This window comes from Pelophylax lessonae, assembly GCF_965119305.1.
Source record: "Pelophylax lessonae genome assembly, chromosome: 8".
Lineage (NCBI taxonomy): Eukaryota > Metazoa > Chordata > Amphibia > Anura > Ranidae > Pelophylax > Pelophylax lessonae.
Window position 1 is genome coordinate 299888899 of NC_138775.1, and position 19050 is coordinate 299907948.

General features: G+C 49.2%; 1 protein-coding gene across 1 annotated transcript; it reads left to right on the forward strand.

Annotated features, from left to right (window-relative positions):
• Positions 1-4250: 4250 nt before the first annotated feature.
• RPS8 (ribosomal protein S8) lies at positions 4251-18847 on the forward strand (the record flags this gene model as incomplete). The annotated part of the gene is given in 9 exon segments (XM_082266384.1): positions 4251-4317; positions 11304-11329; positions 11331-11349; positions 11352-11410; positions 11747-11849; positions 13947-14051; positions 14054-14121; positions 17939-18068; positions 18691-18847. Coding segments are annotated over 9 exon segments (687 nt in total). The 3' UTR covers positions 18801-18847.
• Between the last annotated feature and the right edge of the window lie 203 nt (positions 18848-19050).

Sequence of the window (19050 nt, forward strand, 5' to 3'; positions counted from 1 at the left end):
TACATGGACAGACTTCTCCTCCTATACTGTACATGGACAGACTTCTCCTCCTATACTGTACATGGACAGACTTCTCCTATACTGTACATGGACAGACTTCTATACTGTACATGGACAGACTTCCCAACCTATACTGTACATGGACAGACTTCTCCCCCTATACTGTACATGGACAGACTTCTCCCCCTATACTGTACATGGACAGACTTCTCATCCTATACTGTACATGGACAGACTTCTCCTATACTGTACATGGACAGACTTCTCCTCCTATACTGTACATGGACAGACTTCTCATCCTATACTGTACATGGACAGACTTCTCCCCCTATACTGTACATGGACAGACTTCTCCCCCTATACTGTACATGGACAGACTTCTCCCCCTATACTGTACATGGACAGACTTCTCCTCCTATACTGTACATGGACAGACTTCTCCTCCTATACTGTACATGGACAGACTTCTCCTATACTGTACATGGACAGACTTCTATACTGTACATGGACAGACTTCCCAACCTATACTGTACATGGACAGACTTCTCCCCCTATACTGTACATGGACAGACTTCTCCCCCTATACTGTACATGGACAGACTTCTCATCCTATACTGTACATGGACAGACTTCTCCTATACTGTACATGGACAGACTTCTCCCCCTATACTGTACATGGACAGACTTCTCATCCTATACTGTACATGGACAGACTTCTCATCCTATACTGTACATGGACAGACTTCTCCTATACTGTACATGGACAGACTTCTCCCCCTATACTGTACATGGACAGACTTCTCATCCTATACTGTACATGGACAGACTTCTCATCCTATACTGTACATGGACAGACTTCTCCCCCTATACTGTACATGGACAGACTTCTCCCCCTATACTGTACATGGACAGACTTCTCCTCCTATACTGTACATGGACAGACTTCTCATCCTATACTGTACATGGACAGACTTCTCCTATACTGTACATGGACAGACTTCTCCCCCTATACTGTACATGGACAGACTTTTCACTAAGGCAACATTTCTGTATTAAAAATCCTTATTTGTATTGGTCTTATGTAATATTCTAATTTTCTGAGATACTGAATTTTGGGGTGTCACTCGCTGGAAGCCATAATCATCAAAATTAGGAGAAAGAAATGGGTGAGATATATCACTCTGTGTGTGACATCTATAGAAATATAGGTCACCTTTCTGAATTTAATTTATGAAATAAATTAACCTTTTGATGATCTAATTTTATGAGATTTTCCTGTAAAGACTTAATAGAAATAAGTGCAGCACTTAAGAAATAAAAATACAACATCTGAAATGAATCTTATGTGAAAAGATAATAGTAATAGATATAATGCTAAAGGAAAACACTGCGAAACATAAAGTAAAGCAGTCTGTAATAAAACAGTCCAAAATAAAAGCACTCAAGTGAGAGGGAAAGTTCCTCTTCTTAATATACAGCACCTCGCAAAAGTAAGTACACCCCTCACATTTTTGTAAATATTTTATTCTTTCTTTTCATGTGACAACACTGAAGAAATGACACTTTGCTACAATGTAAAGTAGTGAGTGTACAGCTTGTATAACAGTGTAAATTTACTGTCCCCTCAAAATAATTCAACACACAGCCATTAATATCTAAACCGCTGGCAACAAAAGTGAGTACACCCCTAAGTGACAATGTCCAAATTGGGCCCAAAGTGTGAATATTTTGTGTGGCCACCATTATTTTCCAGCACTGCCTTAACCCTCTTGGGCATGGAGTTCACCAGAGCTTCACAGGTTGTTACTGGAGTCCTCTTCCCCTCCCCCATGATGACATCACAGAGCTGGTGGATGTTAGAGACCTTGCGCTCCTCCACCTTCTGTTTGAGGATCCCCACAGATGCTCAATAGGGTTTAGGTCTGGAGACATGCTTGGCCAGTCCATCACCTTTACCCTCAGCTTCTTTATCAAGGCAGTGGTCATCTTGGAGGTGTTTGGGGTCGTTATGTTGGAATACTGCCCTGCCCCCCAGTCTCTGAAGGGAGGGGATCATGCTCTGCTTCAGTATGTCACAGTACATGTTGGCATTCATGGTTCCCTCAATGATCTGTAGCTCCTCAGTGCCGGCAGCACTCATGCAGCCCCAGACCATGACACTCCCACCACCATGCCTGACTGTAGGAAGACACACTTGTCTTTGTACTCCTCACCTGGTTGCCCCCACACACACCTGACACCATCTGACACCAAATAAGTTTATCTTGGTCTCATCAGAGCACAGGAGATGGTTCCAGTAATCCATGTCCTTAGTCTGCTTGTCTTCAGCAAACTGTTTGTGGGCTTTCTTGTCCATCATCTTTAGAAGAGGCTTCCTTCTGGGATGACAGCCATGCAGACCAATTTGATGCAGTGTGCGGCGTATGGTCTGAGCACTGACAGGCTGACCCCCTAACCCTTCAACCTCTGCAGAAATGCTGGCAGCACTCATACCTCTATTTCCCAAAGACAACCTCTGGATATGACGCTGAGCACGGCACTCAACTTCTTTGGTGGACCATGGTGAGACCTGTTCTGAGTGGAACCTGTCCTGTTAAACCGCTGTATGGTCTTGGCCACCGTGCTGCAGCTGAGTTTCAGGGTCTTGGCAATCTTTTTATAGCCTAGGCCATCTTTATGTATATTAAAAAAAGAATAGCGCACACATGCAAAAGAAATTACTACCAAATTTGAAGACAATCCATAAATAAAAATGGGGATTTGGTCCCACCATATGGCCATATAGTGCTCAAGCCCACCACTACGTCAAAGTACCCCACGTCAAAGTACCCCCCCCCCCCCAGCATGGATGGTGTAAACTGTGTCTGAGCAGAGGCCGGTTCCATGCTCCACTGGAGACTCTCCTCCCCTGGGCAGCCCCAACCGAGCTGTCCCAGCTCCTCCAACTGCCCCGTGCTGGCCAGCTCGGGAACCCAGATTCAGCCAGTAAGCAGAGAGTATCTGGAGCAGGGCAGTCAGCCCGCTACAGGCAAAACGATGTATGCCGCTCGTCCATGAGCCTCTAGGGGGCGAGCACGCACTGCCAGAGGCGCACTCCCGCCCCCGCTCGTTCTCTGACATCCCCGTGCGAGTGACCGGTGGCTCCGATGTCACCGTGTACATCACAAGCCATGCCCCCCCACAGTTAGAATCACGCCCCTAGGGATACATTTAACCCACTGGTCCTCAATAAAGTTAACCCCTTCCCTGCCAGTGTAATTTTAACAGTAACAGTGCATATTTTTAGCACTGATTACTTTAGAAATGTCACTGGTACCCCCAAAAGTGTCAAAAATGTCAGTTAGGGGTCCGATCTGTCCGCCACAATGTCGCAGTCCCGCTAAAAATCGCAGATCACCGCTATTATTAGTAAAAAATGAAAACAATAAAAATGACATAAATCTTTCCTGTAGTTAGTAAACGCAATAACTTTTGCCCAAACCAATCAAAATACGCTTATTGCGATTTTTTTTAACCAAACATATGTAGCAGAAAACAAATTGGCCTAAAATATTCAAAAATTTTGATTTTTACATTTTTTTTTTTAAAAATGTGAAAAATATTGTTATTTTTTCAAAATTGTCGCTATTTTTTTGTTTATAGCGCAAAAAGTAAAAATCACACAGGTGATCAAATACCACCAAAAGAAAGCTCTGTTTATGGGAAAAAAAGGACGTCAATTTAGTTTGGGTACAGCGTCGCACGACCTTGCAATTGTCCGTTAAAATCACGCAGCGCCGAATCGCAAAATAGGCCCTGGTCTTTGAGCAGCCAAATCCTCCGGGGCTTAAGTGGTTAACTTGGAATGGGGGTCAGGAGGAGGACAGGAAGAGGGAGAGTGGGAGGGGCCGAGTTGCTGCACCATGGGCCTCTGGTTTGTACTTGCCCCCTGGGCTGAAAGTTGCCAGTCTGCCCCTGGTGATACTGTTATTAATAATTATAGCATTAAGGTTTCATACTGTGTGGAGCTGTTATTTCTTTTATGCACATGGTTGGTGTTGTTGCATCGTGAGTACATTTTGAACTCTAGGAGGGCTATCTGATTAGAGAGATGTTTGATGGGGTACCATTCGGGGTGATGACCCTTGGAGGAGAGATGACCCCATATTGATTGGATGCCCTTATTTACATCAAGTGAGTTGGACTCCATAACTCAGGTATAGGGGGTCCACTTTCTCTGGTAAGTGCGGTTTTTGGTCCCTACCTTGGTAATGGGTAACACTGATGGGAACCTTTCTCCGAAGATTGTCTCATTACTATCTACAGTATCTAACAAAAGTAAGTACACCCTCACATTTTTGTAAATATTTTATTCAATCTTTTCATGTTGGTGTTGTTGCATCGTGAGCCAATTTTGAACACTAGAAGGGCTATCAGATTAGAGAGATGTTTGATGGGGTACCATTCGGGGTGATGACCCTTCCAGGAGAGATGACCCTTGGAGGAGAGATGACCCCATATTGATTGGATGCCTTTATATACATCAAGTGAGTTTGACTCCATACCTCAGGTATAGAGACTCCACTTTCTCTGGTAAGCGCAGTTTGCTCCCTACCTTGGTGATGGGTAACAACGATGGGAACCTTTCTCCGAAGATGATCTCACGACTATCTATATGAAGAAGAGGAACTTTCCCTCTCCTCACCGGGGTGTTCTTATTTTGGACTGTTTTATTACAGACTGCTTTACTTTTTTATGTTTCGCAGTGTTTTCCTTTAGCATTATATATATTACTATTATCTTTTCACATAAGATTCATTTCAGATGTTGTATTTTTATTTCTAATTTATTTTAGGCACTGCACTTATTTCTTGATAAATATCATAATCACTCTTTGCTGTCTGTATAGAATAGTTTTGTTTCTTATTAAGCATTCATTATAATTTTTTATGCATACATAGAATTTACCTGCTGATCCTGCCAGTTCCCACAACAAAATCTCTAGATCCTGGATTCAAGCCGACAAAGCTGTGTTGCTGCAAAGTGGGCGACACTTCCTGTTAGCGTTGTCGGTGCCCCGCCCCTTACTAGATGATGTATGTAGATTGGACGCTTCCTTCTTGCACAAGCATGCTCATTTGTGGGAAAGCGCCAACATTGCATGAGCAAACATGTCCTGAACAGCTCCTCCCCTAGCACCTCCTTCTAGCTCCTCCCCCAGCACCTCCCTCTAGCTCCTCCCTCAGCACCTCACTCTAGCTCCTCCTTCAGCACCTCACTCTAGCTCCTCCCTCAGCACCTCCCTCTAGCTCCTCACTCAGCTCCTCCCTCTAGCTCCTCACTCAGCACCTCCCTCTAGCTCCTCCCTCAGCACCTCCCTCCAGCTCCTCCCTATTTGCCTTACGCTAAGATGCCCTTGAAATTTGACGCACATCAGCTCCACCCACTCACTGCACAGCATTGGAGAACGCAGAGGATTTGTGGTCACATGACTGCGACAAAATGACCTAAAAGAAAATATTTATTTTGCACTTTTTGCTATTTGCACCACTGGAACCGGCTTAATAAAGCTATTAGTTATGAATGGAGTATGGAATGATTAGACCCCTGTCTGGTTTTACTGCCATCTGTGTTCCCATTAGGGAGATTCACCCTCTCTATCTGTCCTGTTTACTATTATCACCAAGAGTAAAAGAAAATCCAAAACCTTGGGTTGTCACCAGAACAGGAAAAGAGGGGAAATCTATTGGGGACACTAGTTTAGGGATTCCTTCACTTTGGAGGGATTTCCCCCTCACTTCCTGTTGTGGCTATAGGACAGGAAGTGAGGGGATGTCTCCCCAATGGGGACACCTGACGGGGGTTACAGCCCTCCCTTACTCCATTCAAAATGAAAAAAGAAAGTTTTGCCTTCAGTTCACTTTAAGTCACATCGGCCATGTTTGGGGACACGAGAAAGTTCCAAATAAAGGTTCTTCCTGTGATGATGAATAGAAATACTGACCCCTCCATCACCAATAAGGGGGATCAGCGGGTGAGGGGCATAGGGGACTGCAGGAGACCAGAGATCTGCTCTTCCTGAAGTGTCCGGGGATTTCTCGGCTTTGGAGCGCTCCGCGGGGGAGGAGTTTACTGTCTTCTGTACAACTATAAAAGCGATAGGTTGACATTCATCAAAACATTCTCTGCAGGTGAGTCCTCAGGTCTGTGTGTGATAAATGGCAGTGATTGCTTCTCCACAGGGGAATGTTCGGTGAAAGTTACATTCATTGCGGTATAAATCTTCCCGCTTACGTGACGCGGCTGGTGTGACCGGACTGGTGCTGGAATATTTTATATTATTAAAGACCACGCCTCCAGCTGATGGCTGGCAATAGGAGATGTTTTTACGTTTTTTTGGCAGTTTTTGGAGATAAATGTTGGGGAGCTGCTGGACATCGGAGACAATCGTCATCGATCATCAGTGGGAGGAGAAAAGAGCTAATTCAGTTCAACCCAGAGCAGCCAATCAGGAGGCACCATGGTCTGGTCTGATCCCCACGAGTTCACTCTGATTGGTTGCTGAGGCTCTCTGCATGTGTAGGAGCTCCTCCCTGTTAGAGAATGATCAACAACTGCACAGAATATCCCTCTAAAGGCCGACTCCACCCAGAAAAATGATTTGGGGCCCCGTGTTCAACTGACACCTTCAGAGAACCGTTTCCAGGGATGTTCTCCATCTGTCCACCTGGGGGAGGGTCAGAGCTCAACTTCAGCCCAAGGAAAAGTTAGAGCGTGGCTTCTGCACAAGGGAAATGTCAGAGCCCAACTCCACCCCAGCAAAAGTCAGAGCATGACTCTGTCCCAGGGAAAAGTCAGAGAGTGACTCCGCCCCAGTGAAAAGTCAGAACATGACTCTGCCCCAGGGAAAAGTCAGAGAATGACTCCATCCCAGGGAAAAGTCAGAGCATGACTCCGCCCCACGGAAAAGACTAAACATGACTCCGCCCCACGAAAAAGACGGCGCATGACTCTGCCCCAGTGAAAAGTCAGAGCATGGCTCCCTGAGAGAAGATTCAAAGAATTACTTTTCCCCAGGGAAAAGTCAGAGCATGACTCCGCCCCAGAGAAAGGATGATGTGATGGGATTGTAGTGCGGAGGGGATGAGGATGATGGGATTGTAGTGTGGAGGGGATGAGGATGATGGGATTGTAGTGTGGAGGGGATGAGGATGATGAGATTGTAGTGTGGGGGGATGAGGATGATGGGATTGTAGTGTGGAGGGGATGAGGATGATGAGATTGTAGTGTGGGGGGATGTGGATGATGGGATTGTAGTGTGGGGGGATGAGGATGATGGGATTGTAGTGCAGAGGGGATGAGGATGATGGGATTGTAGTGCGGAGGGGATGAGGATGATGGGAATGTAGTGTGGAGGGGATGAGGATGATGGGAATGTAGTGTGGAGGGGATGAGGATGATGAGATTGTAGTGTGGGGGGATGAGGATGATGGGATTGTAGTGTGGAGGGGATGAGGATGATGGGATTGTAGTGTGGAGGGGATGAGGATGATGGGATTGTAGTGTGGGGGGATGAGGATGATGGGATTGTAGTGTGGAGGGGATGAGGATGATGAGATTGTAGTGTGGGGGGATGAGGATGATGGGATTGTAGTGTGGAGGGGATGAGGATGATGAGATTGTAGTGTGGGGGGATGTGGATGATGGGATTGTAGTGTGGAGGGGATGAGGATGATGAGATTGTAGTGTGGGGGGATGTGGATGATGGGATTGTAGTGTGGGGGGATGAGGATGATGGGATTGTAGTATGTGGGGGGATGAGGATGATGGGATTGTAGTGCGGAGGGGATGAGGATGATGGGATTGTAGTGTGGAGGGGATGAGGATGATGAGATTGTAGTGTGGGGGGATGTGGATGATGGGATTGTAGTGTGGAGGGGATGAGGATGATGGGATTGTAGTGTGGGGGGATGTGGATGATGGGATTGTAGTGTGGGGGGATGAGGATGATGGGATTGTAGTATGTGGGGGGATGAGGATGATGGGATTGTAGTGCGGAGGGGATGAGGATGATGGGATTGTAGTGTGGAGGGGATGAGGATGATGAGATTGTAGTGTGGGGGGATGTGGATGATGGGATTGTAGTGTGGAGGGGATGAGGATGATGGGATTGTAGTGTGGAGGGGATGAGGATGATGGGATTGTAGTGTGGAGGGGATGAGGATGATGGGATTGTAGTGCGGTGGGGATGAGGATGATGGGATTGTAGTGCGGAGGGGATGAGGATGATGGGATTGTAGTGCAGAGGGGATGAGGATGATGGGATTGTAGTGTGGAGGGGATGAGGATGATGGGATTGTAGTGTGGAGGGGATGAAGATGGTGGGATTGTAGTGTGGAGGGGATGAGGGTGATGAGATTGTAGTGTGGAGGGGATGATGGGATTGTAGTGCGGAGGGGATGAGGATGATGGGATTGTAGTGGGGGGGGATGATGATGATGGGAATGTAGTGTGGAGGGGATGAGGATGATGGGATTGTAGTGGGGGGGGATGAGGATGATGGGAATGTAGTGTGGAGGGGATGAGGATGATGGGATTGTAGTGCGGAGGGGATGAGGATGATGGGATTGTAGTGTGGAGGGGATGAGGATGATGGGATTGTAGTGTGGAGGGGATGAGGGTGATGAGATTGTAGTGTGGAGGGGATGATGGGATTGTAGTGTGGAGGGGATGAGGATGATGGGATTGTAGTGCGGAGGGGATGAGGATGATGGGATTGTAGTGTGGAGGGGATGAGGATGATGGGATTGTAGTGTGGAGGGGATGAGGATGATGGGATTGTAGTGCGGAGGGGATGAGGATGATGGGATTGTAGTGTGGAGGGGATGAGGATGATGGGATTGTAGTGGGGGGATGAGGATGATGGGATTGTAGTATGTGGGGGGGTGACGGTGGTAATGATAATTAGGGGAAGATGAAGGTGTTAATGATATGTTGATAATGAGGCGTTCTATAAATGAACTTTGTTGCCATAGTGACCCTCGATCAGTCTCGGTGTCGCCGGGAAGTGACGTCACAACGTCTTCGTCTCGCGAGTTCTCCCCGGGAACAAACTCTCCCGAGATCCTCTGCGACTTCCTCTTTCCAGCCAGCGCCTGAGACATGGGTACGTCTGTCCGTCCTCTCCGGGATCCGCCGCCATCCGCACCGGGGAGACTCCGCTCCGCCTGGACCGGTCCCGGGGGGTGATAATGGGGGGATGGGGCACCGACAGGAGGGGAAATCTCCGGGAGGGGGGAGCGGGGGGGATCCGACCGCCATCATGGAGGATAGAGCCGGGCTGAGCACCGGGGAGGAGGCCGCACCGAGCCTGAGGGCCACACAGAGCCCGGGAGGGGCCACACAGAGCCCCCCGGAGTACCCGAGACCCCCCGAGTGTCCCTGTGCCGGGCTGACCTCTCCCCGGACTCTGCGGGATGATTTCCCCCTCCCCCTACTCTATGGGGCCCCCACATGTCAGCTCACCGCTATCACCCCAATAATTGGGAACTCCAGACTCTCCCTCCCCCTAGTGTCCAATACTAACCCCCCCAATAACATCCCCTACATACCTTCCATACACCCCATGTGTCAAAATACCCCCCCCCCCCCATAGTGTGCACACCATGCATGTCAGGTCACCGCTATCACCCCAATAATTGGGAACCCCTGAATAGTGTGCAATACTACCCTCCCCCCCCCATACCTTCTATACACCCCATGTGCCAAAACCCCCCCCCCCCCATAGTGCGCACACCTGCTGAACATCCCCCCCACATGTCAGGTCACAGCTACTACCCCTATAAAGGTGCCCCCCCCCCATAGTGTACAGAGATGCTCACTATACACCCCATGTGCCAAAATTCTCACCGATATCCCCCCCCCCCCATAGTGTGCAGAGCTGCCCAACATATCCCTATGGGGCCCCCCCCCCCCCCCATGTCTGCTGACAGCTATCACTAATCTGTAATTGTGATTTCCAGACACCCCCCCAAGTGTCCCAACACCCCCCCCCCCATAGTGTTCAGAGTTTCTCAACATATTCCTAAATCGGGCCCCTTATGTCTGATGGCTTCCTGATACCCCTCCCCCCCCCTCCCCAAATATATTATCAGAACGACTATACAGTGTGTACACCCCGATAGTATACAGAACCCCCCTCCCCCGTCTGATATGTAATGAAGAGGTATGAGGCCATATAGATTATCCTTTTAATGGAGGGATTGGGGGGGGGGTGTAGAATACAATTCATAGATCATGTGGGGGGGGGGGTGTATAGGAGAGATATGGGGGTCATGTATGCAGTGTAGAGGAATATACGGGGAGTACGCTATATATTATGTGTATGATGGAGCAATGTATATGGGGGGGGGGTCTTAGTGTAATGCATATGTATGGGGGAGGGGGGGTCTTCTCTAGGTTATGTATGTATATATGACTATATAGATGTATGTGGGGGGGGGAGGGGTCTTGCCTATGTAATGTATATGGAGAGATTGTATGGGGGAGAGGGGGGGTCTTCTATATGTTTATGGGGAGATTTCTAAAGGCATGTATGGGGGGGGGGGTTGTATAAATATCTGCAGATGGAAAACTCCAATTAGCTCTTGGAGATGTCATTCGTCTAGGGCAGGGAAATGCAAACTGTGGCCCTCCCATTGTTGCAGAACTACAAGTCCCATGAGGCATAGCGAGACTGACAGCCAGAGGATGATGGGACTTGTGGTTTTACAACAGCTGGAGGGACACAGTTTGCATATCTGTGGTCTAGGGGTTCACATACTTTTTCCACCTGCACTGTGAATGTTTCCATGGTGTGTTCAATAAAAACATGGCGGCCACATTTCATTCTCTGTTAGTGTAAGGAGACTGTGATTGGCTATAGATGATCAGATGACATTTTATCACCAATTTGTGCAGAGATCCTTATCATTCAAGGTTCACATACTTTTTCTTGCAGCTGTATATCATATATTATATAGGAATGTTTTCTTTATATGTACAGGGGGGGGGGTTTGTTCTGTTGGGGGGGTGAACTATATGCAGAGGTATATCATATATTATATAGGAATATATTCTTTATTGGGGGGGTGGATTTGTTCTATATTGGGGGGGGGGGAGTGCGATGATGAGACTTCATGCTGCTTTTCCTGAAGCTGTTGTGTGGAGAACTCCTTGGAGAACTGAGCACTCCCATCCCCCTCCCCTGGGAATTGTTTACCCCCCCCCCTTTTCCCCACTATGCGACTCACCCTCATCACCTGTTTGTCCCCCCTCCCCCTCAGGTATCTCAAGGGATAACTGGCACAAGGCGCCGTAAGACCGGAGGTAAAAGAAGCCGTACCACAAGAAGAGGAAGTATGAGCTGGGCCGCCCCGCCGCCAACACCAAGGTACGAGCCGCATGGACTGCAATGGGGGGGATGGGTAACGGATTATTGTAGAACCTGTCCTGGTGTTCCTGGCACAGCCGAGGCTTCACCTCCCCGGGTGATGAATGTTTTGTCCTCCGCTGTGACGGAACCTTTATTATGCGGCGCCCCCGGCAGCACACATGATGAAGTTCGGACCTTAGGCCGGCAGATTGGACCGTATTGGTCATCTCACTTCTGCCGGCCAGTGATAGGCTTGTCATAGTTACACTGATGTGACGCCATCTTTGGAGCGCCCCCCTCCCCCCCCCCTTATATTTTAGGAGATTTGTTTATAACATTGTTTTTCCCTTGCAGATCGGCCCGCGCCGTATTCACACCGTGAGAGTCCGGGGAGGGAATAAGAAGTACAGAGCTCTGAGATTGGATGCCGGAAACTTCTCCTGGGATCTGAGTGTAAGTGAAATGTCCGCCCCCCCCCCCCCCGTCATGGGGGCAATGATGGCGTCTGCCTGTTCTGTACTGCCTGGCGATTTTGTCCGGAATTTCAGCCAATCACAGAGACCTGAAAACCTTTCCTGCAGACGTCTCCCTGTATGGGGAAAGTTCACTCTGTACAGCCGGGGGTCTCCAAACCTTCTACATAAAGGGCTAGATTATGGTCGTTCAGACTTTAGGGGGGGGGAGGTGCAGGCAGTGGGGGTTAGAAAATGTTTTGGGGGTCACTGGGAGTGAGGAGTGCTCTGTCTTAAATATTGCACCAAAAGGGGGGGGGGGGTAATGCCTGAAGTGCAGGATAAAGGCATGCAAAGGGCTGCAGTTTGGAGACCATGGCTATACAGTAATGTGACATTAGAGGACAAGAGCTGCTGATTGGCTGCCTAAACATTGAAAACCCCCCCCCCCCCCCCCCCCAAGGATCTGACTGACTGTGGGTCCATGTGACTAAAGCCATGATGCTGTAGGGATGTCATGTGACTCTTTACCTTTTCCTGAGATGGGGGGTAATTGTTACAATTACAGATCTGTGGGGGCGAAGGAAAATGGAGCAGTCTGGGGGGTGAGAGGAGGTAGGAAATGGAGTAGTCTGGGGGGAGGATAGGGCAGGAAATTGAGTTATCTTGAGGTGGGTAAGGGGTAGCAAAAGGAGCAAGCAATCTTGCTGGGGGTGGGAAAATGGAGCAGTCTTGGGGGCAGGGGGCTAGGAAATGGAGCAATCTAGGGGGGGGGGGGTAGGAAATTGAGTAGTCTGGGGGGTAGGAAATGAAGCATTCTGGGAGGCAGGGCAGAGGAAATGAAGCTATCTGGGGGGGGGGGGGTAGGAAATGGAGCAATCTTGGGGGGGGGGGGGTCAGCAGATGGTGTAGTCTGGGGGGAGTAGGAAATGGAGCAGTCTCTGGGGGGGGAGGGCAGGAAATGGAGCAAGCAATCTTGGGGGGGTGGGGGGTCGGGGTACAAAATTGAGCAGTCTGAGGTGTTCAGGAAATGGGAGCAAGCAGTCTTTAGGGGGGGGGGGGGTTGTCAATGGAGCAGTCTGGGGGGGGGGTCTATGCAGGGGGTAGGAAATGGGGCAGTCATAGACTCTCAATAGTGCAAAATGGGGGAGATTTCCTACAATCTCTGCACACAATCTGCTGCAGCTGTGCGAGGGAGCCAATCAGCTTCTTACTTCAGCTTGTTCTTGTAAGTAAGTGTTGACCATAAAACCTGAAAGCCTGATTGCTGCCCTGCACAGTGCACCAGATTCTGTGTGCTCCACTTTTAGTAAATCTCCCCCATGTATTAGAAATCTATGAGCTCAGCGCGTGTGATGATAACTTTGTCCCCTATGTGGGGATTCGGTCATTCTGACCTCTGACCCCTCACCGTGTCGGGATTTGTCATAGTTACTCTGATTGCGCTTTATATACAGCAGACAACTCTATAGGAGCTCCGCTCAGTGCTGGGTTTGCCATGTAAGTGTTTGTTGTGCAGCAGCAGTGAGATCTGAGAGTACAGCATGGAGAGTGGAGGGTTAAAGCCTAAATTCAGGTTTTGTGCCACTTTCAGTTTGTCCGGGCCAAGCTGACCCAAATGATTTCCTGTACTACTAATGTTGGTGCTGTGTAACCTGCAGCATCGGATATAGAAAGTATCCAATTCTCCTGTATTGTCTTCCCTCACATTGTACAGTGCTGCACACTGTTGGCGCCATATAAATCCTGTATAATATATAAATCCTGTATAATATATAAATCCTGTATAATATATAAATCCTGTATAATATATAAATCCTGTATAATATATAAATCCTGTATAATATATAAATCCTGTATAATATATAAATCCTGTATAATATATAAATCCTGTATAATAATAATAATATACAGCACTGTGTTCTGGCAGAGATCGGCCGGACTCGGTTTTGTTCTGGTAGCAGATGGGAAGTCCTTAATCTGGCAGGGTTTTGGTGGAGTTCTGTCACCCCCATCTATTGACGCATGTATAGTTTTTTTTTTTTTTTTTTTTTTTAATTTTGGTAGTTTCTGACACTTGTACTCCCCCTCCCCCCACGCAGGCTGCACCCGCAAGACCAGAATCATCGATGTTGTCTACAACGCATCGAACAACGAGCTGGTCAGAACCAAGACTCTGGTGAAGAACTGCATCCTCCTGATCGACAGCACCCCTACAGACAGTGGTATGAGGCGCACTACGCCACCCCGCTCGGCCGCAAGAAGGGAGCCAAACTGGTAAGTGTGGGGGTGGGGTGGCTGGACTGGTCGGGGGGGGGGCAGCTTTACATTCCTGCCGGACTCCCTTCCTGATCTTCCAGTGATGATAACTTCTGTCCAGTTCTGCTACTGAGTGTAAGTGGTGAGACTTTGTATCTGAGGAAGATCGGTGAGTCTGTGTTGGGGTCATCGATTGGTTCTCAGTTTTCAGTCCTCTTTCCTTGGCTGCCGCCACTTCTATATAAATGGAAGGGGGGGGGGGGGATTTACTAAAACTGGAGAGTGAAGAATCTGGCGCAGCTCTGCATGGCAGCCTTGACGGCTTGTAGCTTCAGCTTCTTCAATGAAGCGTTGACAAAACCTGCAAGCTGATTGGCTGCCATGCAGAGCTGCATCAGATCCTGAGTGATCCAGTTTTAGTAAATCTCCACCAAAGTTTTCTTTGGTAATAAAGCGAAATACAGCCGCCATCACTTCTATAAAATGACTTCCACACTCTTTTTATCCATCAATTATTATGTAAGATGACATCTTCACTTTGTGGGCCCCCCGTATTGTGGGGGTGGGGGGGGGTTACTAAAATTGGAGCACTCAGAATCTGGTGTTGCTGTGCTTGGAAACCAATCGGCTTGCAGGTTTTGGCCCCTATTTACACCTCTGTGACTGGTCATGTGATGTGACTGGTCATGTGGTGTGACTGGTCATGTGGTGTGACTGGTCATGTGGTGTGACTGGTCATGTGGTGTGACTGGTCATGTGGTGTGACTGGTCATGTGGTGTGACTGGTCATGTGGTGTGACTGGTCATGTGGTGTGACTGGTCATGTGGTGTGACTGGTCATGTGGTGTGACTGGTCATGTGGTGTGACTGGTCATGTGGTGTGACTGGTCATGTGGTGTGACTGGTCATGTGGTGTGACTGGTCATGATTGCTTGACAAGTTGCACCCTATTGTCGGCAATGGAACTGGTAAAATCGGTTTGACTCCGACTTTGTGGTTCCATACCGATTTTGGGGGGGGGGGGAGTTTCCTGCATGATTTTTTGCAGTTTGGGTAGACATTTGTGTATGAAGTCGCTAAGTTGCGCTGACCTGCCGCTTTGAAATCGTGTAACTTCGTCTCATATTAGCGATTGACCGATATATTTTTTTTTTTTCACCGCAGATACTGATATTTTGGTCATCGGATATCGGTATCTGCTGATATTTTCCTCCTCCTCTGCATTTAAAAGCATTCAAAACGCCAAGTTTGGCTGTTTTGAATGCTTTAAGTTTTTGAATTCGGCGCCACCAGTACCCGGAAGTGGTCATGACATCACTTTTTCACTTTCTGGTACTCGGCGGCGCCAAATTCAAAGAAATGGAGACCTGGTCAGACGGAGGCGGTGCAGATGGAGACCCGGTCAGAAAGCGGCGGTGAAGGTAGGATGTCTGGGTCTCCGGTGGGACGGGAGACCTGTGGGGGGGGGGGGGGTGACGTCCCCTTCCGCTCCTTGGAATGACAGCCGAGTGGCTTCTCAGCTGCATCGGTTGTCATTCCAATCAGCCGACTGTCAGCTATGGACGCCGGTACCGGGGTGATGCCTCTAGCTGCAGCCATCATTCCAGTACAGCACTTTCCCAAAATATCGGTAAATCAAAAGGTCGCTTCCGATATATCGGGGAAAGTGCATATCAGCCACCGATATATCTGCTTTGCCGATAATCGGTCGATCTCCACTCATGATTTCAAAGTCGGATTCAATGTGATTGACGGCTTATTGTCAAATCAGAATCGAGTGGAACTTAGAAGTGATTGGTTTCTATACAGAGGTGCAGAAATCTGGTGCACCTCTGTATATCAGCTTTAGTAAAGTAACCCCGCCCCCACCCAAGTGGGTCTTCAGTTTGACCCACACAGATGTATGGAGTCCTCGTGTTCAGAACCTTTTTTGTATTGGCTTATTCTTTTATCGGGTTATCACATGTAGGCGTGGTCTAGGATATTGGCTGGTTCCTATTGGTCAGATATGTGGCGTGATCCGAGTTGTATCTTCTGATCAGTGATGATCTATTTGGGTGAAGACGGGTTCAGCATTCTGGATGACGGTACAGTTCTGTCTCCACTCTGGACCCTCCTCCCCTCCCCCCATTGTCCATTCATGGCCTCTGATTGGATTTGGTTAGAAGACGTCACACCAGAGTGGTCGGTACAGCCGGCCATTCACATCACAAGTGGCTCCATTCCCCCACTAAATCACATGGACAGATCTGCAGGGCCGGCTACTCGGGATACCCGGACTGGGGCTGCATTAGACGATGCCGTTCCGGTTCATCTGAGATCCGGGCCGCCCGGCTTCCCTCACACGAGTCACTTAAAACTTCGGCTTTTTTGTGCTGGTCGGGGGTGGGAGGTTGCGTATGGTAAATGGAAGAAACGGGGCTTTTCTGATGCTTGGCAACCCCACTCAGCATAGAGAAAAATTCATAAATCTGTAAAATTCATTCTTATCAAAAAAAGTTTACAAAACAAAACGAGTCGAATTCATCCTTTTTTTTTTTTTTTGTATTTTTTACGTTGCAGTATTTTGTCACACCGTATTAGTGCAGAGGTCTTTCAAATGCAGTTTTTTTTTGGGGGGGGGGAAATACTGCTCAAAGAATTTAAAAAAAAAAAAAACCTACACTGGAGCGAGCTGTGTATTGGGGGAGGAGCTCACACTGGAGCGCTCTGGGTATTGGGGGAGGAGCTCAGTGGTGTGTGCTGTCCATTGCTGGGTATTCGGGGAGGAGCTCACACTGGAGTGGGGGGGGCTCACACTGAAACGCCCTGTTTGGGGGAGAAGTTCACACTGGAGCACTCTGGGTATTGGGGGAGGAGCTCACACTGGAGCACTCTGGGTATTGGGGGAGGAGCTCAGTGGTGTGTGCTGTCCATTGCTGGGTATTCGGGGAGGAGCTCACACTGGAGTGGGGGGGGAGCTCACACTGAAACGCCCTGTTTGCGGGTTTGGGGGAGGAGCTCACACTGGAGCACTCTGGGTATTGGGGGAGGAGCTCACACTGGAGCGCTCTGGGTATTGGGGGAGGAGCTCACACTGGAGCGCTCTGGGTATTGGGGGAGGAGCTCAGTGGTGCGTGCTGTCCATTGCTGGGTATTCAGGGAGGAGCTCACACGAGTGGGGGGGGGGGAGCTCACACTGAAACGCCCTGTTTGCGGGTTTGGGGGAGAAGTTCACACTGGAGCGCGCTGTCCATTCCCGGGTATTGGGGGGAGGAGCTCTGAATATAGAAGTGACATCTTGGGGTGAAACGCGTCATTTCTTGGATTTTTGGCTGCAGAGAAGAGTAGAAAGGGTTGTCGGGTTTGTTTAGTAAAACACTGACAGCAGTAAAGTGACTGATTCTGTGTTAACCCCCCCCCCCCCCACACCCAAGAGCAAAACTTATTGATGTCCGAAGGCCAATAGCTGTGAGAGGCGGGGCTATCAACTGTATGGATCAGGAGGAGAGGGAAGAGATGACAATGGACGTTGAGACAAAAAATGAAGGCGGTGCTCATGATAGCGGTCATATAAAGGGTTATATTGTGGAGATGGAAGTTTGCTGGGACCTCATTTTGTTTCAACACAAGAGGGGGGGGGGGCTTGCTTTGGGGGAGGGGCACTGGAGTTCGGCTTTAAATATGGCCAAAGTGCTGCAATAAACCCGGACCCGCCTCTAGCTGATTGTCTTCCTATTGGCTGTCTGAGGGTGACCTGTTACTAGTTTGTAAATGCTGTAGGTGACGGGCACTGCCCATGGTAAATGCTGTGCTGCTGTTCTAACACCCCCTCCCCTCCCCCCTTCTCATCCAGACTCCTGAGGAAGAAGAAATCCTCAACAAGAAAAGATCCAAGAAAACCCAGAAAAAATACGACGATCGCAAAAAGACGGCAAAGATCAGCCCTCTGCTGGAGGAACAATTCCAACAGGGAAAACTGCTGGGTGAGTATCCGCTGCAGGGTGTGATGTGAGCCAGATGGGGGGGGGGGGGGCACCCACCCAGGGTGCAGTGTGTGCCAGGCTTGGGGGAGCCCCTGGGTGAGCCTGGCAGGGGGCGCCCGGGCACAATGAGTTGGTCAGACCACCCAGCGCGGTCACTTCAGTCATCACACGCCAGATGAAGTCAGGCTTGCAGTGGGAGTGGCTGGGTTGATTGGAGGGGGGAGGGGTATTTTTTTTTTTTTTGGTGGCATTAATGGAGGCCAGCAGGTATTGGGTGGAGAGTTAGGCCTTGGCAATGGGTGTTGCCATTGTATTATGCAGGATATGGGACCGTGACACTGAATGTAGTGCTGTCACCTTACTGATGCATTGCAGACATGGAACACGGGGGTGCGCAGATCCTTGGTACTGGTATTGCTCGGGTCTGTGGCGCGGCGGTTGGGGGGCCGCCTCGGGTCTGTGGTGCGGCGGTTGGGGTGGCCGCCTCGGGTCTGTGGCGCGGCGGTTGGGGGCCGTCTTGGGTCTGTGGCGCGGCGGTTGGGGGCCGTCTTGGGTGTCTTGTTGTTGTTATGAATATTCAGTGATTCTTTGCGGGGTCTCTAATGGTGCGTTCTGCTTGCAGCGTGCATCGCCTCTAGGCCGGGGCAGTGTGGCCGAGCGGACGGATACATCCTGGAAGGCAAAGAGTTGGAGTTCTACCTGAGGAAGATCAAAGCCAAGAAGGGCAAATAAACTCCCCCCACCCCCGGCATCTAATAAACAGAACTTTATTAAACACACCGTCTGTCTGCTCTTTTTTCTAAGGTGACACTATAGTGAGTATGGGGGGGGGGGTAAGCTTTGTGATTTGGGGTCAGGGATTGGCCGTTGTGGGGGGTGGCTGCATTGGGGTGTCCTCTTTATAGGGGCCATTGTGGGGGGTGGCTGCAGTGGGGTGTCCTCTTTATAGGGGCCATTGTGGGGGGTGGCTGCAGTGGGGTGT